At 39.4% G+C, this 22369-nt stretch overlaps 1 protein-coding gene across 13 annotated transcripts in view; it reads right to left on the reverse strand.

Moving 5' to 3' along the window:
- ESR1 (estrogen receptor 1) overlaps positions 1–22369 on the reverse strand; it is a 345943-nt gene that overhangs the window by 203314 nt on the left and 120260 nt on the right. For 8 of the 13 annotated variants that reach the window (XM_070603027.1, XM_070603031.1, XM_070603022.1 and 5 more), the window contains one exon: positions 12928–13118. In XM_070603027.1, coding sequence (XP_070459128.1) covers positions 12928–13118 — 191 coding nt within the window. Of the gene's footprint in view, positions 1–12921; positions 13119–22369 lie in introns of all 13 variants that reach the window. The other 5 variants (XM_070603019.1, XM_070603024.1, XM_070603028.1 and 2 more) reach the window with 1 other exon arrangement.

Below are 22369 nucleotides of genomic sequence, written 5' to 3' on the forward strand. Positions count from 1 at the left end.
TAATACCAGTCCTCTTGAATGACTAAACTTTAAGACTTTGATTGACTGGGGACATCCTTTGGGAATATAAAGATGACTTTTTTCTGTTGTGGGTCTTGAGAGAGATGAAAAGGAAGTTGAGAGCTGCTACCTCTGAACGTCATGTCTGCAATTCCTCATTTCAACAGGGTTTAGGTTCTATTACTGTGCAATTGTAATCAACAACTGATAACACCCAAGTGCCCCCCGAAGGCCAGCTCTTCCTCCCTGGAATGTATGGGCAGGGTAAACAAGCACTGTTGGCTGTACGGCTAAAATATTTCATCCTTGCTGGTCAAGTCACTTGCTCTGAAGACCTAGATTCCTGATGGTGTCATTAACACAAGACCTTTCACCTCCTTTGTCACAGTTTCTCAACAACTCAGAAGGAATAATATTTGATTGGCCTCAGCTACCTAATGTCCACCTGTGAAATGCAATTTCACTTGGGTTCATGAATAATAAAATGAAAGCTGCACTTCATTGCAAACTTGTCCTCTGGCAAATAGAGAAAAAAGACATTTTGAAAATAAAATATGAAGACTTGCTAGGTACACAACCATCTTTCTCTGCTAAGGAAGGAGTAAAGACATTAGTTAACACGGATCTTTAACATAATGTTGTTATTATGCAAGTAAAAGATGCTTAATGTAGAAAAATTAAAATGTAGGTAATCAAAACAATAAAATTTAGCCATAATCTATCACTCAGAGATAGTCAATATTTTGTAGTACATACTTCCAAAGTTTGTACGTACTTCTTATCCTCTATAGATATAGGTGTGCATGTGAATATATATATTTATGTATGTGCTTATGTGTGTGCATGTGGTGGTGAATATATATGCACACAGACACACATAAAAGGAAGTGTTTACAAGAAACCTTTGATTCAAACTCTTTCTTCTGTCTTATATTCAGAAAAAGTGGTTACCTAACATGCATTTCATGAGCGATAAATTGTCCACAGGACCCTTAACAGTACTTGTATTTCTAGGAAAAATGGATCCAAAATCAGGGATTGGACCCTAATGCCCTTAGTAACAAAAGCAGGAAAAAGGAGCATGGTACGTTAGCCTCAAAGCTGAACTAGCACAAATTCAGCTCCTGCTCCTCCCTTGGCTTTAAAAAAAGCCAGGAAGGAACACAGCCATGACAGGTGGCAGAGTGAAAAAAGTCCATTTCTGGGATCTAAGTTCATTGATTGCTATTATCTCATTCATTTACACCAACTGCATCAATAGTACCAACCTTAAGATAAAGTATTATAGAGAGAGAACGGAGAAGCAGGGAACTGAAATCGTTCCGACACCCTGCACATAATTGATAAAAGCTAACCAAACCATTATCTTCCTTCTCCAAGACCAGGTTCACTGGCACAATCTTAAAAATTAAAGAATGTACCCAAGTTTATCATCTACTAATGGTTCATGTTATGAGAAAGTTTATGTCCACTCTTGGAAGCAAAAGTCTCTAGCCATTTTTTAAAACATCCTTTCATAAGCATCTCATAAAATAAAAACTAGGAGAAAAGTCAAGAATGTTACAAACATAAAAATTATGGAGTCTAAGCTGAGCCTACCTGAGTATGTCTTAGCTTGGGACCAAATGCTGTCTTCCACATCAAATATCAAATACAGTTACCTGCATAATAGCTACATTAGATATTACCACAGAGAAACATCTTTAGATTTTTGTTAACATCACTCCCATGTGAAACTTCAAAAATAAGTTGGAATAGCACATTACTCACATCCTGGAAATGAATAAAGTATTATCAACCTCTGGATACATAATAGATTTATTGTTAATGATAGCAGTACAGATATATGCATGGAATATGTTTTAAAAATGTGTTAGAAATAGTAAAAATATCCACACTCTTCCAAAATACTATATAATGCTCTACATATTGAATATGCAGACATGGGCCATGAATCACAGGGCATTTACAAAAAAAGAACTCTTTGCCTGCTCCACTGGACAGACATTAATTTAAACACCATCTTCTCCATAACATCTTCGAGTCGACTCCAGGGCACTGTGCCTACTCCTTTCTCTCAACTCGTAATATTATCTTCTGAAACACCCCTTTCTCCCTTTGCACTTCTTTGAGGCATCTCCTGTAGTACTGAGCTTCACTATTCCATGGTTTAATGTGTATCATTAAAACCTGTCCATTTTTGTACAAGCCAAATCTTTCATTGGATTTTAGGACCTATGGATTATATATTTTTTGCTTTTCTGCCAGTGCTAAAATAAAACTGCCGTTCAATGAATATCTGTTGCATGAAAAAACTTGTTTTAAATCCCTGAGCTCAAAGAGTTAGCCCTCTTTGAGAGAGAAGCTGCAAGGAACCTCATCAGGGAAATGTGTAGGTGTGTACACATGTGCTAAGAAGACAGCAACAAGAGAAAACAAGAATTGAGTCCGGTAAAAGAGAGACGTTCTTTAGAAGTCAGGTTGGATGGCAAGAAAGGGAGATGGCATGTACCAGATCACACAGGCAGAGGAAAAACAAATCCCATGAGGGGTTGGTGAGGACGTGGGGTAAATTAGCTTAATAAGAACAGAGACCAGTACAGGATGAAGTAGAGAGGGGAAGATGGGCGTGTCTGCAGGCGCTTATGTAGTGGGAAGACAGTACTTGGAGCAATCAGCATGCTAACAATCAGAAAAAATAAAAATAATAAAGAGGAAAACCATCTCCACAGTGACTATAACTTACCATCATGGCCCTGGTTAATAGTAGGGGATGCACTTCTATATAATTTTCAAATGAATCCCCTTATTAGTAACTCCGAAGTGTCAAAGGAACAAAATAATTACGAATTTTGATTATCTTGAGAATTTTAATTTATCTTCTCTGAGGTCTAAGGAAATCGTCAGCATCAATTACTGAAATACACTAAAGTGGAGCAGCCATTCTTTTAAATCATTGTGCTTAGATTTCAATCACCAAAAAATCATATTTATAAATGTAATCTAGGCACCCGCTCTTGGGTGATGACTTTAGAATTTCTCTACTCATTCACTCTGCACTTTTTAATACATGATTTTGAAACCGCCCAACGAATCAGATAAAGATGATGTTTGTTTAGATAAAATTTTAAATCCATAGACTCTTTATCAAAGAAAATAGAATAGTATCTGTCGCAGAGAGAAATTGCAATTTAATAATTAAGTTTTTTTCTTTGTTCTTTTATTGCTTCACAACTGAAAAAATAAATTCTATTTGTATTTCAGCTAAAGTAAGATGAAAATGTGGGGAAAATAATAGGAGTACTTTCCCCAGTACCTTCTCTCTTTTTCAGGTAAAGCATTTCTTTCCTTTAAAAATATCAACTCTGCTCTATAATTCACACATGAATGGAGAAGTAACATAATAGCAAGAAAAAGTTTTACAAAGTAGATGGTAGATTTACGAAATGGATTTTTCTTGCTCCTTGTTATTTTTCAGTCAAAAAGCCAGGCAAGAAGGTAGAGTAATACCCATATACGTAGTCCTGAAACAGGAAAGGATAATATGTAGTTCACAAATGAGTAGCTTACAGCTCAAAACAGACTTTTCCCTGAATGAGTATCAGAGAAACAGGCCATTCTCTTTAAAAAGGATAGAGCATTTTAAATATCGACAGCAACTTTCTATGAAGGAGAGAGAAATTTCGACAGGATTAGGCCATGGGGCACCATTGGTAGGTTTTGTAAGAACAGTGTCAGCACACAATTTTGAGGGTTAGTTGATGCCCTTTGAAAACGTGCCCGTTAAAGGCGATCTGTAATTTTTGGGTGAAATCATTGCCACTCATAAACAGAGTTTTCTAACGGAATTGCTGATAAGCTTAACCACTCTATATGGGCACAAACTATACCACTTTAATGGAAATAGCCAATGCCATGACCAGGACAGAACCACTTAGTAGGGAAATTGGGAATTTAATTTCAATCAGATGAACAAAAAAATGAAGAATGCTTGAAGTGGTAGCATAAAAAACACTAGCGATTAAAACCATTTGGAACCTTTGCTTACCCTTCAAAGGCATTTGTTGCCATGGTTTTGAAAGACCTCTGAAAGCTTCAGCTGTGTCCACAAGAGCTGCCAAGAAATAGGGGTTCTATACTGATTTTATTTGTCAGATTCATTTTGTCTTATCTCCAAGATAAAGATTACTTGGCCAAAGGGGGGCAAAAAAGAGGAGCTGCTGTCATTTCACTGGTAGAAAGACTATGATTTTGCTTTTCTGAGCCCTTTTTCAAAGGCATGCATGCATGTGTGCACACACATCTAATTTTCGTCCCGTGGCATTAAGAGTAACTGGCACCGAAAATTGGTAATGGGGATGGCATTCTTACATGGAAGGAGGTTGTCAGGTCTTTAATTTCAGGATTGTGCCTTTATTTTTCTCTGATAAGAACCAGGAGTCAAACATCTAGCAAATTTATCAATATCTGGGGGAAGGACTTTCTTTTAAAAAGTTTCATTATAAATGCTTTTGTTTAAAAATTACTTAATAGCTCATACGTGTACATACTAAAATTCTTCTTCCCTTTGGCCTCGATATGCTTATTTCTCTGTTGCACAATATGCATGTTACCACAAGATGGAGAGTAAAAACTAGAAGTAGAAATAATGAAAGGATTAGGAAATCTCTGGATCAGAAAAGATGTCTATGGACCCCCACAGCATGAATAAATTGAAGGAAAAAAAGCTTGCTTTTTACGTGAAAATCATAAAAATGCTTATATTTGTTTCTGTAGTTTACTATTTGTACAGATTAATGTGTTGGTACCAGCATGTTCTCTTTTAAATTGTAAGCTTCTGGAGAGAAGCATTTGGCCCTGTTGGGCTAATTTGTGATTTTCCTATTTTGAAGGACCTTGAATGTACATTTTTAATAATTACAGTCCTTCTTACAAGTTTTTAGTAAGATCCAGGCAACTCATACATTATTAAGAGAATCAAGAGGAAGATTTTGGAGTTACTGTGCTATGAATAATGGTCAATCTTCAGCAAGCATTAAACCATGCTTTTTACCAAGCTTCCTTAAAATTAATTGAGGAAATTGATTCAAATCCCCACCCCTGGACTGTCTGCAGAGTGCTGATTCTGTTTCTGTAGCTGCTGGATAATTCTATCTGGAACTCCAGCTACCATATCAAACTCAGGATGTCTGGAATTGAACTTACCCCATCCTCCCTCTAACTGGTCTTCCTCTTAATTTTCCTGGTTTAGGTAATGAGACAGCATTCTCTCTCTGTTTTTGAACCTCTTTAACTCCTTTCTCTCCAAGTTGAACCATATTGAATGATTCCATAATGAACCATCTTAAAACAATGTAGATTCTTTCATTATAATATCCTTCATCCTATTCCCTTTTTTTCGCATTTCACAAATACCAAAAAGCTCAGATTTTTAGTATGAATATTGATATTCAAATAGATTAGAATAAATGTTCACCTATTTATTTGAATATCAACTTCATCAGCCAAATTAGTCTTCATGCTTTCATTCTCTCCCTTCTCTGGTCTCCCCTATATGCCTCTGGCAGGTTAATTTTAATTAAAGACCATTTTGTCAGATCTTTCCCATGCTTGAAAAAGTGTAATGGCTTTGTGTTGCCTAAAGCCTGCAAACAGATCCTAAGTTTCTTTTCATTCTTTTATTTATTCATTGAGGGACTCCTATAAGACAAAGACTTGGTTTGAACCTGAACTTTGAGGTGCTCACAGTCAATAAGCAAAAGAGACACAGATAGAAAAACTCGCAGTCGTAGGCAGTGGAACAAAGTGATACAAAGAGCCACAGGAGAGAGACAACCTCTGCATTAATATCAGAGAAGGTTCGATGACAGTCACTCTTGACTTGAATAAGAAGAAATTTTACAGGTAAATTTGGAAAGAAATTTCCCGGAAAGAAATAGAATAGTCATATTTGAGGAACAGCAAGCAGTCCAGTCTAGAGAATCTATTTCAGAAGTAGAAACAGGGAGTAAAATGACAAAAAAGATAACTAGAGCGAGATTGTGGAAACCCTTGGATGGTTATCTGTGGATGATTCCATGGGCCACAGAAGTCATCAAAGCATTCTGTACAAAGTATTGACATGATTAGTAATCCGCTTGAAGAATGTTAATAGACGGCAGTGTGCAGAATGGCTTGGAAGAAGGAAAGACACATGAAGCAAATGGCTTAAGTGAAAGGAGAAGGCAAAAGGAAAAATTAAATTATTGCAATGATCCTGGTGAAAATGAATGGGGCTAATTCTGAGTGATGGGAATTGGATGGACAGACATTTAAGAAAGAGACTCAACAGAATTCCACAACAGTTCTGATGGGAAACAGCAGGGGCAAAAGCTACAAAGTGAAGAGATGGAGATTAGCTAAGTCCAAGGTTGCAAGTGTGCATTCTAAGGGAGTGGTGAGGGGACTGCCATAAACAGTAGGCAGGAGGAGGAATGGCTAGTGTCTGATGGAGACACACAGGAGTCACTAAGAAACAAGGTTGCGGCAGGAGCTAGATTTGGGAGATACCTGCATGACTTTGATACTTTAGGCCTTAAACATTGTTCCTGTGGCTGCCATAACAAAGTATCACAAAAGAGTAACGCAAAACAACGTAAAGTATTGTCTCACAGTTCTGGAGGCTAAAAGTCTAAAATCAAGGTGTCAGCAGGGTCATTCTCCTGAAACCTGCAGGAAAGAATCCTTCCTCGCCTCTTTCTAGCTTCTGTGTTTGCCAGCGATCTTTGGCATTCCTTGGCTTGCAGAAGCATTACTCCAATTTCTCTCTCCATCTTTTCACAGCGTCCTCCTCCCTGTCTCTGTGTCCAAATTTCCCTCTTCTCATAAAGACATTAGTCATATTGTATTAAAGGCCCACCCTATTCTAGTATGACCTCATCTTAACTAATTACATCTGTAATGACCCTATTTCCAAACAAGGACACATTCTGAAGTACTGGGGATTAGGACTTCAACATATCTTTTTGAGGGACACACTTTGACTCATAACAGACAGGTATGAGATTGCCTGGGAAACAGGGCAGAGACAAGGACGAGAAAGTGAAAGGAGCAGAGATTGCAGATGCTGAGGAATGCCTACCTTTAGAGAGCTGAAGAGGGAAAAGAAAAAGGCAGAGAGGGGACAATAAGCCCTCTGTTCTCTCCAGGCTGATTTACTCATTGTTCACTGAGCATATCTTGGTTTAGGCTATTTCACATTTCTAGAATTCTTTTCCAAATATCTTATTGCCTAGAAAATCGTCCAGTTTCCAGGCCTATGTCAAATATACCACTTGCATTAACGCTTGTCCTGCCAGCTTTCCCCAGTGAAATTTCTGCCTTCTCTGAGCTTCTCTAGCAGGTAATCTACCATTCTTTTGACCTCTTGCCATATTCTACTGTTATCAGAGATGTGCCCAGCACCACCAGAGGCAGCGGAGCTACAGTAACAAACAAGGCAGACCAGACCAGCAACCAGCTCCCACTGAGCTTACATCCAAGTTTGGGCAGGAATATGGGGAGGTGGCACCTGGTGCAGACAGACAATAATAAACCAAATGAATAAAGAAGAGAACTTCATAAAAGGTTTAAGGGCCTTAAATAAAACTAAGGGTAATAGAGGATGACAAAACTAGAGGCAAAGTATTGTAGGGTTACTTTTGGTAAGATCATCAGAGAAGATTTCTCCGAGAAGGTGATCTTGGGTGGAGATCCGAATGACACGAAGCCAGCCAAGGAAAGATCTGGGTGCTTCAAGCAAAGGGGGAAAAGGAACCACATGTGTGTGCTAAGGTCCTGAGGAAGGAACATGGTTGGGTGAGTTGGAGGAAGAGAGAGAGAAGGCCACTGGGGCTGGATTACAGTGAAAGGGGGGAGAAGGAAGCAGGAGTAAGAACATGCAGTGTATTTTAAACCATAGCAAGGAATCTGGACTTTAAGTGCAGTGAGAGTTGTAAGTGTAAGACTACACCACTTGATTAACATATCTAAAAGGCCTCTCCTCGGGCTCACCCAGTGGCGTAGTGGTTAAGTTATCGCACTCCGTTTTGGTGGCCCAGGGTTCAGATCTCAGGCATGGACCTAGCACTGCTTGCCAAGCCATGCTGTGATGGCATCCCACATAAAATAGAGGAAGATGGGTACCAAAGAATTAGTATTTTTGTCTCCCTCATTGCCAGGATCTCACCTTTGAGGTGTATCTCTGAAAGGACTCCAGAGATAAAATTGCAGTGTAATGAAAGAGCAGCCTCCACTTCTTCCTCATCCTCTGGTCTTTTCCAGGCATGGGAGTACATGTCAAGCCAGAAAGTGGAAATGTGAGACTAAATGTAAAACGAATCCATCTTGGGTGAAGAAGGGTGAATTCCTAAGAAGAAAAGAGCTAAGTTCTCTTTTACTAGAGCTCTAAAATGCAGACAGAGGCAGCTAAATGGGCCTGAGGTTGTTCAGAATCTAAGTCTCTGCTTACACTCAGCAGCTGGAGAAGGAGCTATCCAGGGTGCTGGACTGTCTCAGCCTAATGCTTTCTAAGGCCTGGTGGATTGGGCTGTAAGTTATCCTTGTAGGACCTAAGGTCCCCAGTGCACTGAACAATAACCAGTCTCCACCCTGATACCGTGTCCTCCTGGTCTTAGCTAACCTTTAAACCAACACCTGCCTGGGCCATGCCTATTTGATTTAATGTTAAGCATCTCCTAAATATGACTTAGAGAGAGAATATGAAGTGGCAGCATAGCCAGAGGTGTATAGACAGACATGAGCCTCCACTGTCCCTTGTGATGATTTGAAATAATAATATAAGAGAAGCAGTGAGCTCAGTGGAGCCCTTTTTCCTGGGAACAATACTAAAAGGTAGTACCTGGCTGCTGAACCTATAACCAAGTCTGCTTATATAACTCGTCCAAGAGTCTCTGCCCACAATACATCTTAAGGAACAGTCCATCTTCACCTGCAATGATTAATAAATTCATAGACTATCCAATTTCACTCCCTCCCTTAAATAATGTCCTTGACTTTGCTTTTAAAAAAAAAAAGTATGTTCCACTGGAGGCTATTACTCAATTTCTTGAGCAATCAAGTTTGTACACTCAGTAGTGGATGAAAATTTGTATGCTTTCAAGCCAAACACTTTACCTCTTCAACTAAAACACTTAGAGCACGAGAGTAATCTGATGGATACTCATTTCTACCTCTCTTCTTAAGTAACAAGAAAACAGGGAGAGCTACTGCATCTTCAGAAGTTTCTACCTGCATATCAGACTCTTCACCGTCCTTAAATAGGTTTGAAGGGCAATGTGATTTATAAAGAGCCACAGAAGGTCAGTAAAACTTTTTAGTCTCAAGTTATCAAGAGTATGATGAGAAAATGGGACTAGAAAGCATTAAACTTGCTCTGGCGTTTCCCTTTTATATGCACAAACAAATCAATACACGGAAATGCTATTAAAGTGAAAAGGAAATAAATTACTTTGCTTTTCAGGGTGTATGAATAAATACACAGAGCAGGAATGTCTTTGTTTAATCTTATAGTAAATTAATTTTGTTAATTTTTATTCCTAGAACTCCCCAAACTCTATCTTACTTCCTGGTCTTTGCTCATATGTTCATTTCTATGACTGAACACTCATGTCTTCCTTCCTCATTTTGCTTACTTGGCTCATCCTCCAGAATTAATTTTAAATCAGGAAACCTTCTCAGAGCCTGACTCAACCCCCACCAGGACTGAGGGAAGTTTGGATTTCTGTAAGACCCTGCACTCACCCTCATCTTGGCGTTTGTGACACTGTAATTTAAACGCTAGTATATTTGTCCATCTTTCCCTCTACCTTATAAGCACTATGAGGGTAAGGACTCTGTCTTTCCTATAATTGTATCTTCAGGGATTTGCACAGTGCTTTGCCTAGGAGAGGCAATCAATGAACAAATGAATTAATTAATGAACTAAATAATTTTTAACATCCCTCTCTTCCACTAAAAGTTAATAACTCTGCCTTGTTTCTAGGATTCTTCCAGAACTTTGCACTCAATAGTCAACTCACTTAAGAAACCTTATATAAGTGACCTCATCCCATGATAAGGAATAAGTTTTTGAAGCCAGGTAGAAATTCACTTTTACACCCTTTATATAGTACAATTTTTCATAGTACAATGAAATCCTACTATTTAGTCTGTATACACAAGATGGAGATCAGATATACATTTTCACTATCAAAGAATAGCCAAAAATTTTTTTAAATATTTGAACTCAAGATAGTGCCATACTAACAAAATATTTATTTTCGTTAGCTCACATTTTCTTCATTGATTTTTTATGTGTATTTTTCTTTTTTTCTGTGTTTTCTGTTCTGATAGCTTAATGCCTAGAGACAATACTAAGTTTGGGGGCCAGCTCCGTGGCCAAGTGGTTAAGTTCGCGTGCTCCACTGTGGCAGCCCAGGGTTCGGATCCTGGGCGGGGACATGGCACCACTCATCAGGCCACGTTGAGACAGCGTCCCACATCCCACAACTAGAAGGACCTGCAACTAAGATATACAACTGTGTACGGGGGGGTTGGGGAGATAAAGCAGAAAAAAAAAAAAAAGATTGCCCACAGTTGTTAGCTCAGGTGCCAATCCATAAAAAAATATATATATATTAAGTTTGACGTGAAGGTATGTAGGACACAGTACACTCCTAAATGCCAACTGTATATGATGAAAATAATTTGTAAGAATATTGTTATTGCTTCTTGCAGGAAGATCATTTCTGTCTTCGTCTCAATAATGTTACATTTATAACTAACAATATTTTCTTTTATTTTACTCATCTATTGTTTTCCTTATCTTTATCATACAGTAAGTGCTTTATACTGACTTACTCTCTAATTCTATCATGAGACCAAGTACCTTTGCCTCTCCAAATAAACTTCCCAAATAAATTCTAAATTTTGTGGGATTATGGATTGTCTTACATGCATTTTTATTTCCCTCAGAACATCTAGCGCAGGTAAGAATAAGTACTCAAAAAATATCAAAATGTTAGATTTAGAAAACATCTATTCCCTGCTCATACATTAAATCAAGGGTCAGAGAATTACGGCCCACAGGCCGGCCCTGGTCAGTTACTTGGTTTTGTGTATAAAGTTTGATTGGCACACACCCATTTATTTACATATCCTCTATGGCTCCTCGCAGGCCACAATGCCAGAGCTGCAACAGAGACTATATGGCCTGCAAAGCCTAAATAAATCACTCTCTGGTCCTTTACAGAAAAACTTTGCTGCCCACCGCTCTAAATCATTTTTACTGATGAGGGAACTCAGTTTCACATAAATGACTCCTCCAAGTTTGCAGTTGAACTTACGTGCTGAACCTCCCTCTGTCAAATGACTTTTCAATACCAGACTAAATGTTTGGTGAAAATAATGGTATTGTAGATTATATAACATCAAAGAAACAATAAAATCACAGATGAAGATAATTGCCAAAAAACCTTTAAGGGCTTATCCTAACCTAAACCAAAATATAAATATCATTTTTCTAAATGGAGATAGCATTAGCTAGTAAAATTAAATAATTTATGTTGAGATACATATATGTGTGTATTAATATATACAGAAACAAAAATTTGCTCTCGTAGGATATCATAAGTTTGATTAAAATTTCTAACAAAAACGTCCAAGTCTTACAGGAGATTTCTAAAAGATGGTGAAAGCAATAATTGTCAAAGAAAGTGCTTTTAAAGTGGACCAAGTTGACCTCACATGCTACTCTATAAAGATATGAACAGCGTTTTTTAAAAAGAGAAACCTATCTTACTAGCAATGGAAGGAAAAATAAACAGTGGGCATCAGCCCCCAGCTTTCATCTCATGCCACGACACTGGAGAACTGCTGCAAAAAGTCCATACGAATTACTTCTTCCATCAGTACCTATTAATTTAGTAGAGTCTGGTTTTCAACAAATTACTTAAGTCTTAATTTCCACAGAGGGAATCATACAGAAACTCCATCAGAAATATTCTTAGTATTTATGCACTAAACTTTACTTAAGCTGAAAAGGTAAATAGAGAAAAATGCTCCACCATTACAACAAAAAGTGATTCAGTTAGCCTAAACTGCCCTCAGACCTCTGTTGCTGTCAGACAGGGAATCCTTAGCATTGACATTTTAGGTAGCAAAGTAATTGAGGTTTCCCCACAGTATCCTTATAACACAACAATATAGAATCTCCTGGAATAGAAATAAAATGTAGTTGGCAGTATATCAGAGAAGCTGCACTTAGTAAACTATATGCAAGAAAAGGATCATGGCACACTAGCAAATGAAATGTTACAGGTGGATATGTAATAATTGCTTGGTACAAATAATATGCCCCCTGTTACAAGTCACAAGCCATTGGGTCTTCTCATTTTAGCAAAAGGTCATGTCATCCATTGAGATGACAAAGAGATGGAAGAAGAGCAAGAGAAGAATAAGTTAAATTAGAATTGGTCTGGAACAAAGATCAGAATGGAATACTCATCTGGATAAAGTCAAGGCAGAGACAGAATATGTATGGACAATTAATATCACACTCTATCACATAAGCCTAGTTGCCTGTAAGACACAAATATCCACCTGCCATCCCCTAATCAGGGCATGGACATCAGCTCAGAGACCCAGCTATTGAAATCCTCCTCCTGTGGACTTGCTCAAGACTATTTGGGTCTTGCTAAGTGGAGGAAGCATAATTACTCAGCCACAACTGCCCTGGCATTTGTCAACTCCTTCTCCTGAGATCCTGTCTCTTCTCCACGTTTCTACCAAAGATATTAGCAGACTTACTAGATATCAATGTTTTGTACAAATGGCTGATCATATGCCTTCCTCAGTTGTGTCCCCTCTTAGGATTAAAAATGGAATAAGTTGTTTTCAACACACTATTACCTTGAATACTTCTCTTGAAGAAAGCCTTACAGCCCTCACAGGACCAGACTCCATAATGGTACCCTGAGGCATAGTCATTGCACACTGCACAGTAGCGAGTCTCCTTAGCAGATTCCATGGCCATGCTCCCCTTGTCACCGGAGCTGGCCAATCTCTCTCTACCTCCCTGGCGTCGATTATCTGCATTTGGCCTGGAAAAAAAAAATAGGAGAAAAAAAAAACAGTGAATCCATTAACAAGAAAAGTGTAAAACATGCACTCTACCCTAAAGAATAAGAGGCTGGGAGATGCAGCAGATCCACTTTATTCTGACATTTTGAAATAATGAAACATAATGTAAGCTAATCTTTCAGTACCTCGCTGTCTGTTGCAGCAAAAGGTGTTTGCCTATTATGTTAACCTTGAGGGGAAATTGTTTATTGCAAACTTGCTTTAAAAATGGACTGCTTACATCAGAACATATTATCCAAAAACTGACAAAATGAAATTAGCTGGTTTCTAATAGACTTATTCGGTTTTTTCAGGGATTTGCAATTAACTCAGAACTGTTAGAGACCAATGCTCATTCCAATTCTAGACCACATTAAGGGTCTTTAGGAAACAGAGACAAAGCGTAAAACAGCTGGAGCATTTGAAACTCAGATGAACTGATCAACAGTGTAGAACAGGTGTAGAAGGATAACAATTCTGGTTTTTGTGTCATTGTTTCCAGATAACCCTGGATATCAGCTTTTATAATTCAACCATAATTTAAGGATACTATTCAATATTCAATATTCGTCATTAAGAACACACAGGATGAGAACAGAGGAACAAAAATGATTACACCAACCTTTAAAAATTTCACGGAGGAAGCATATTCCAGAAAAGGAACAGAATAAACAGTCAGAAAGTTCTCAGAGAACTAAGGAAATGGGGAAGTAAGAAGTTTTGAGGAAGTAAAACACTTTAATAAGGTGAGAGAGATCAATAGTGCCCAATGAGGCAGAAAAGTCCAATAAAACAAGGACTGATAAAGTGAAGTTGGATTGGACAAAGAGGACACTGAGCAAGGAGTTTCAGTACAGCATATGGGCACAAGCCAAAATCCAGTGGGCAGAAAAGTGGATGGAATACAGGGAAACGAAATGAGCCAAGGCCACTCCTTTAAGAACTTGGACGAGACCAGGAAGAGAATGAGCTAGAGTGGTTGCTAAACAATATAAAGACAAAAAAAGGTTTTTAGAACCAAAGAGACCTAAGAAGGCTTCATGGAGACCGAAGGGAATGGGCCAGTGGAGAGGGGATGGTTGAAGGTATGAAGAGGAAAACAGAATAAAGCCAAGACGGAAAGTAGAGCATTTGGGATTAAAGACACAGGTAGAAGGAACAGCCTCGATGAGGACACCTGGAAGAAGACAGAAAGAAAATAAGAAAAGGAGTAGATAAGACTAAGTTTGCATCTCTCATCTAACCAGGTATAGGAGCAGAAAGTATGTCAACCCAGGATTTTCTAGGCATGTGCAACTAAATAAAGTTGGTATAAGAGAATTGGAGGTATACAGCCAGAGCCCAGCACAGTGCCTGGTATGTAATTGGCACTCAAGAATACATTTAAATAAATGAATAGAGTGTTCTAGGGTGTATAGAACAAAAAGAGAAGTAGAAAGATATTGGAAGGATAGATGGAGGGAAGGTTCCTATGAGACTTCAAAAAAAAAAACCTAGGATGAGCTAAAGTGAACTGAAGATAGAGCTTCCATGGTCTCTTGGACAAGGAAGATCATGCTTCTTGTTTCCATTCTCCATCCTAATAACCAAACCACATTGACATTCATCGGTCCTCCCCTTCCCAAGGACTGTCTTTCCTTTTAGTTCAAATTTTACGATCCTTCTCTACCCTTCTCCCTCATGAATATCGTCCACGATTTTGTGGCAGTGGTTTGCCAATTACACTTGCCATGATAGTCACAAAATACCATCCTTGGGCAGAATATGTCTGACTTTGCCAATTTTTTCCATTCTAAATGACTTAGGTCTTAGGTTGGCAGCCTCAAAGAGGGGTTCTTTATCTTTTAATATCCTTACAGAGCACTGGCTTGCAGTTTTCAATTCTAATTCATATTGTCTTACCCATCTCTTTCCATTTCATCATCATGCTGTCGAATTGTTGCCCCCAATCAACCTCAAATCTTTGTACTGTTGCTTAATAATGTCTTATGCATGATTCAAGTCAGTAGGAAAGAGCTGTGAATATTTAACCAGAGAAGCTTAGTGTCTTTGGTGAAGGGGCAGTTAGTAAGTATGTCATGGACAGATTCACAGTGACGACGAATCTTATTAAGTATTGGAGCCCCAGTACCTAGCTCAGCGCCCAGCACATAGCAGGCATTCAATACTTGTTTGTTGAATGAATGAATAGTATATACGTGGGCAAAAGTTCCAAGTGTCTTCCACTCATCCCAGCATAATAAAACACTGCATTTTTTAAAATTGTAGTAAGAGAAACATAACATAAAATTTGTCATCTTAACCATTTTTAACTGCACAATTCAGTAACGTTAAATGTATTTGCCTTAGTATGTAACCCATCTCCACAACTTTTCTGTCTCATAAAACTGAAACTCTAACCCATTATGCAACTCATTTTCTCCTCCCGCTAGCCCCTGGCAACCACCATTCTACTTTCTGTCTCTATGCATTTGACTACTCTAGGTGTAATCATATAGTATTGTCTTTTTGTGACTGCCTTATTTCACTTAGCATATGTCTTCAAGGTTCATCCATGTTGTAGTAAGTGTCAGAATTTCCTTTCTTTTTAAGGCTGAATAATATTCCAGTGTGTGTGTGTGTGTGTGTGTGTGTGTGTATATACACCACATTTTCTTTATCCACTCATCCATCCATGGGGGTAGGTTCCATCTTTGGCTATTGTGAATAATGCTGCTATGAACATGGATGTCCAAACATTTCTATGAGATCTTGCTTTCAATCTTTGGGATATATACCCAGAAGTGAGATTGCTGGATTATATGGTAATTCAATTTCTAATTTTTTGAGGAATCGCCATACTGTCTCCCATAGCGGCAGCAGTATTTTACATTCCCACCAACAGTGCACAAGGGTTCCAATTTCTCTCCAACCTTCCCAACACTTATTATTTTGTTTTTTTAATAGTAGCCATTTTACTGGATGTGAGGTGATTACTGCCTCTTAAGGTTACCTTTTGCATGAATTCCTACCTTGCCAGCCACTCTCAATCCCCACACACTCAAAACAACTTATCTCTATTCTGAACTCGATAGCAGGTTTTTCTTTCCTTCTCTCTGCCACTTACTATATTATTACTCCTTCAATTGCACATTCTCATCTCCATTGCTGTCTACTACGTTCCTTGGATCTTATTCATCTTTGGAACCCTGAGTGTTTACAGTATAGTGCCTCATCCAGAATAGGGACTCAAAAAGTGTTGTTACCAAATGAATTAATCAATGACTGAATCAATAAAGTGATAGTTCTCACAATAATATAAATGTTCTATTCAAATATTGCTTGTTAAAGTACTGGTAAAAAATGTAATAGCAACAGTCCATTTTCCCCAGATCTAGCAGAGATGTATGCTGTCAGCAAAATGTCTTTCATCTATACTTTTTCTTTGAGATGTCCCTGGAATACTGAAAATCCACTGCAGACATAGGGCATAAGACCAGAATGCATCCAAAAAGAAGAGAGGGAAATTATACATGCCATATTTCCTCTCCATAAAGCAACATTTTTATCCAGCTTGGAAATTCATGTATGTAACATTGTCATTTATCATTTTGGCCCAGCCCTGCTCTAAGGAGACTCTCAAACCGAGATGTCATGATAAAGAATAAAATCCAGATCAAGCTAAAAGGCAAGTGAGATCTTCTCATGGGCGGCAAAGCCTTGTGGCACCTTGAAACATACTCAAGTTGTCTTGAGCATCCATTAGACCAAGCTAATTTGTACAACTGCCTCCAGGCAGAGATCTGTGTCCCTAGAACGCAGAGTAACTTGGCCTAATCATCTGCAGTGGAAAGGAACAGAGTGGGAGGTGTCCATGTCTGGACTCAGACCAAGCCACAGGGGTGGGCCAGCCACCAACCTGTGGTTAGATCAGTCCCCAAGGATGAGCCCAGTTAGAGATCCTGGACTCATCTCTTCCTGCTTGCTCTCTTCTGGCCCTGCCCATCTGCACCTGTCATCCACCTGGCACCTTTAGCTTCCCCTCTCTTTAGTAGGAAATGTTTATACCACATTTAGGGCAGTCTTTCTTCTTCTCTCTCAGCCTCTGAGGCCCTTTGGCTTCTCTTTATTTTCATAGGACCAAAATTCACTACTCTCATTTCATGTTCTAAATATCTGCAGGTTCCACCTCCCTAATAAGAGACTTCAGAAAGTCCTTATCCCTTTATTCTAAGTGAAGATTTAAATAATTCTTTAGACAAATAGCTAAAACATCTCCTTCTCTGTAAAATTCCTACCTCTTTCTCACTGAATTGTCACCAAACCTCTCTAGTTTCTCATCTTGGGCTCTTTCTCATAATACTCGGAAGATAAGAAGTTGACTAGTTTGTCAAGCTACATATTAAAAGATTAGACGTTCTTCAGCCATACAGATACCTTTAAAGAGTCTCTGAAAAGAAGTAAGGCTGAAGCTCAAGTGAGAAATAGAGGAATGTTTTGCATCAGTGACAATACATTGCAAGTCTAAGGCAAACAAGTGGCTAAGGAACAAAATAATGGAAGGGAAAATGATGGCAGGACCATGACAGATCAGACATCAAAAGATGACCCCTGTGCACCTATGGAAATTGGAAACTCAACTGACTAGTCTTAGTTCCACTTTCATTACATCAGTTGACTACTGCATATTTCCAAATGGATACCTGACTGATTTTACATATTCAATATGATTAAGAGAGATGTCTGAAGGCATTCTTATTGGGTCCAGACTCTCTTGGACCCAGTAAAAGTACAGCACAATAAAAAGTATTTTCCAGGAAGATTTTCATTAATCAAAAGAAAAGTTTGAAGCTCAAAGTAATCAAATACTGTTGTTTTTCTAACTGTAAATCATGGTATCAGCCATCCTAAAAGCATTATTCCCCTGATTAGCTAAGCATTTAAAAGAAATTTTTTAAGCCTTGGTTTCTGGAGGAAATATTTTTGCAAAGCTAAATTAAAAGAACCAAGAGATGTCCACTCCCTAGAAATGTGGGGTAATTAAGAACCAGCGGGATAACTTCGTGAGGCCCCCTCATCAAATTAAGCCCCCCAAGTTACATGCATTCAAAGTTCCTTACAGTTTTCTCTTAATCATATTGCATATGCAATATCAATGGGGTATCCATATAGAAATATTTAGTAGTCAATTGATGCAATGAAAATGGAATACATTTTCACATTACCACAATCTCCAGTCTCATATCTGAGTGATTATTGACAAATATATGTTTCTTAGTAAACAGTAAATTCGATGAAGGCAGGGACCGTGTCTCATTTGCTCTCAATTTTAACTGACCCACAGTAGGTCCTTAATAAACTTTTGCTAAACGTACCTCCTGCATCTAATCCATCATCGAATTTAGTCAACTATTTCTTCAAAGCACTATGCCTATCCTTCTTTGCATTTCTTGTTTTCATCATTCTTGCCTGAGACATCAATACTAATAGCACAATTCATGTCTGAATTACTAGAATTAGTCTGCCTCCCATATTCCTCAAACTCATCCTGCCAGCCACTGCCAAAAGAACCATCATATGATGGGAGGGCAAAAGGGGTGATTAGGTTCACATGTGAGGTGATGGATTATAATTAGTTTTTGGGTGGGGAACATGATGTAATCTACATAGAATTCAAAATACATTACAATGTACATCTGAAAGCTATATAATGTTATAGTCCAATGTTACTGCAATTAATAATAATTTTTAAAAAAAGAATTGTCGTAAGATACAACACTCATCTTTCAATAACTTCTCATTGCCTATATCTGCGGACCATGACCTTTTTCGGGGGCTATGGACCTGTTGAACAATATAATGAAAACTCTGAAACTATGTTTGGTAGAAAACACACATAAACAAACTCTCAAACTTCCGTCTCTAATTCTAGGGGAGTTATAAACCAGGAAAACTCAAGTTAAAAAAGTCATCAACATACACGGACCCAGCCCCATGGCTGAGGGGTTAAAGTTCCATGAGCTCTGCTTCAGAAGCCTGGCTTCACAGCTTCAGATCCCGGGCACAGACCTACTCTGCTCACCAGCCATGCTGTGGAGGTGTCCCACATACAAAAAAAATGGAGGAGGATTGGCACAGATGTCAGCTCAGGGCTGATCTTCCTCAAGCAAAAAATAAAAAGAGGAGGATTGGCAGCAAATGTTAGCTCAGGGCAAGTCTTCCTCAGGAAAAAAAAAAAAACACATACAATTACACCCAAATTTTGAATTCCCTGCTCCAAGCAGTATTAGTCTCTTTGCAGCTCCTGAGCAAAATTTTATCAAACCCATCTCTGAGAAATTGCTCACACTAATCTCCCCACATAGCACTGCCTCTCATCGTCTATACACATCTCATCTATCAGATAAAACCAAGCTGTAGTTCCCCATCTTCCATGAGGCTTATCCTAAGTGTTCCAAATCACACTGCTTCACCTTTGAATTCTCACAACACTTAAAGTCTTCACCACTTCTCTTGACACCTAGTTAGACACTGGCTTCTATCTCTGGCAACTACTCCACCTCTATTTCCTGTGCGGTGTTTTCTTTCCCCACCAGCTCAATGTCAGTGTCCCTCAGGCTTCTGCCCTTCACCCTCTGCCATCCTCAGTTGACATCTTCTCTTTGTGGGAATCTGTCATGTGTGTGGCCACACCCAACTGCCATCCCATAACCCTCTCCTAGACTTCAGACCTAGATGCTAATTACCCACTCTGCAGCTCCCCTTGAATGACCCAAAGAATGTGACCTCAAACTTAATGTGCACAAAACTAAAGTATCTTTCCCAAAAAGGCTGCTCCTACTCCTGCATTCCCATTTTGGTTCTATGGACCCATGATCCACCCAAGGCATTCACACATACTGTTCCCTCTGCCCAGAACACCCTACCTTGCCCCTGAATAGCTCCTATTTACTCTCCAGTTTGCAGCTTAAACTTACTCTAGAGAGCTTTGCTGACCTCCATGAACTAGGTTAGATGCATCTTGAGCTCTCCCTATTGTCATAGAAGTCTTTCCACTCCCTGTGATATTGTGATTTATAATAAGACATATATATTTGGTCTTTGTCCCCATTCCTGGGACAGAGCACCTAGAATCCTTGGGATTCCTAAGTGATGGAAGAGACCAAGTTGTCTCGTTATGTTAATCAGGTGACCTGTGGACTCCACCGAATGATGAGGGCTGGTTTCCGGGAGAACCAAGTATGACCAGAGGGTTGGAAATTTCAGTCCCACCCTCTGATTTCTGAGGAAGAGAGAAGGGCTGGAGGTCGAATCAATCACCTATGGCCAATGATTTAACCAACTGTGCCTCCATATGAATGAAGCCTCCACAAAAATCCAAAAGGACAGGGTTCAGAGAGCTTCTGCCTTGGTGAACACATGGAGACTCAGGGAGAGTAGCACACCTGGACGGAGTAATGGAAGCCCTACAGCCCTGCCCCATAATTTGCATCTCTTCCACCTGGCTGTTCCTCAGTTATACCCTTTTATAATAAACCAATAACTGAGTAAGTAAAATGTTTCTCTGAGTTTTGTGAGTCACTCTACAAATTAATCAAACCCAGGGAGGGGCTCGTGGGAACCTCTGATTTACAGCCAGTTCGTCAGAAGCATAGGTGACAACCTGGGCTTGCAATTGGCATCTGCAGTGGAGGGCGGTCTTGTGGGACTGAGCCCTTGACCTATGGCATCTGATGCTATTTCCAGGTAGATGGTGTCGAAATGGAGTTTATTGATTGGTGGTGTGTCAAAACACATAGACACACGTTGGAGTCAGAGCCACACTCCCCTATTCAAAACCCTCTCTGCTTCCCACCACACCAAGAATAAAATTCAAAGGCCCAGCATGGTCTGTCCCCTGCCTGTCACTCCAACCTCAAGTCCTCACACAGCCCTCCCTCTCTCACCAAGTTCCAAGTGCTGACGTTGCTGTTCCACCAAAGCCAAGCGCTTCCTTGTCCCAGATCTTCTCTCTGACTTGCTTCCCCCTTCCATGCGGAGTTTCTCACCTTCTCAGAAAGCCTTTCCTGATCTTTCTCAAGGATCCTCTCTATTACTTTTACACTGGTTTGATTTTTTCTTTGTAGCACTTACCACCACCCAACAGCAAACCAGATTTTAATGTTTATTTTATTGTGTGTCTTCCCCAAAGGTAAACTTCATTCCCTCAAAACCTTGAAGAGAGCCTAGCATAGAAACAATTGTTCAATAAACAAGGGCATAAATAAACAACTGATGCAATGGATCAACACTTTGTTGTGCTCTGTTTAATTACGTGTCTTACCCCATCCACCAGAACCTCCACCACGGCAGGGACTGTGGTTGCCGTACTTCCCACAGTCTCCCAGCTCGTGCTCAGCACAGACTGACACACAGTTCAGTGATAATAAATACCTGCTATCTGAATGCATGTACAGACATAATGAGTTTTCCTGAGAGCCTCTCTAGCTCCACGTCTGCACACCCCACATCACAAAGCTGTCCTCCACACCACAGTGAAGCGATGGTTCTACCACGCAAAACGGACCTCTATGTGAAATCCTTCATGTCTCCTCAAGATCTGAGGAAAGGCTTCTTAACCTTCTTTAGATGGTGGACTCTAGGAAAATACCCTTATTTACAGATACACAGATTTTGCTTATGATCTTAGGGTATTCACAGGCCTACTGAAGTCCACGAATGGCCTCCCCAAAAGACTGCAGACTAAGACCACCACCCCTCCTGATCTGCGGGAGGAATGCAGACTCCTCAGCATCAGCCAATATGACTTGGCCACTGTCCAGTCTCCGGCCTTATCCCTCCCCATGATGGTTAATTTTGTGTCATCCTGCCTGAACCAAGCTAGCACGTCTCTGGGCCTATGCTTCCTATCTTGGCCAAATGGCAAATATCTCCTGAATGACAATGCCCCTTTCTCAGGTAACAGACACTTTCTCAATAGAATCAACAAGTGCTCCCAGACTATCACATCTTCTGGAATCCTCAGTATCATCACACGTGTTCACTGTCAGTCTCCAGGAAAGAGATCCTATTACAGTCACCTTTGCTTCCCAATATCCAGCACAGTAATGACAAATAGTAAGCATTCAATAGCTGATTGCAGGATGAGTAAAACTGTAAGTTCCATATTGTATGTCTTGCCTTCCCAACTGGGCCGCAAGATTTTGAAGAGTGTAGAAACTATGCTTTAACTATTTTTTTATCACCCCCAAAG

Source organism: Equus przewalskii, chromosome 32, assembly GCF_037783145.1.
Source record: "Equus przewalskii isolate Varuska chromosome 32, EquPr2, whole genome shotgun sequence".
Classification (NCBI taxonomy): Eukaryota; Metazoa; Chordata; class Mammalia; order Perissodactyla; family Equidae; genus Equus; species Equus przewalskii.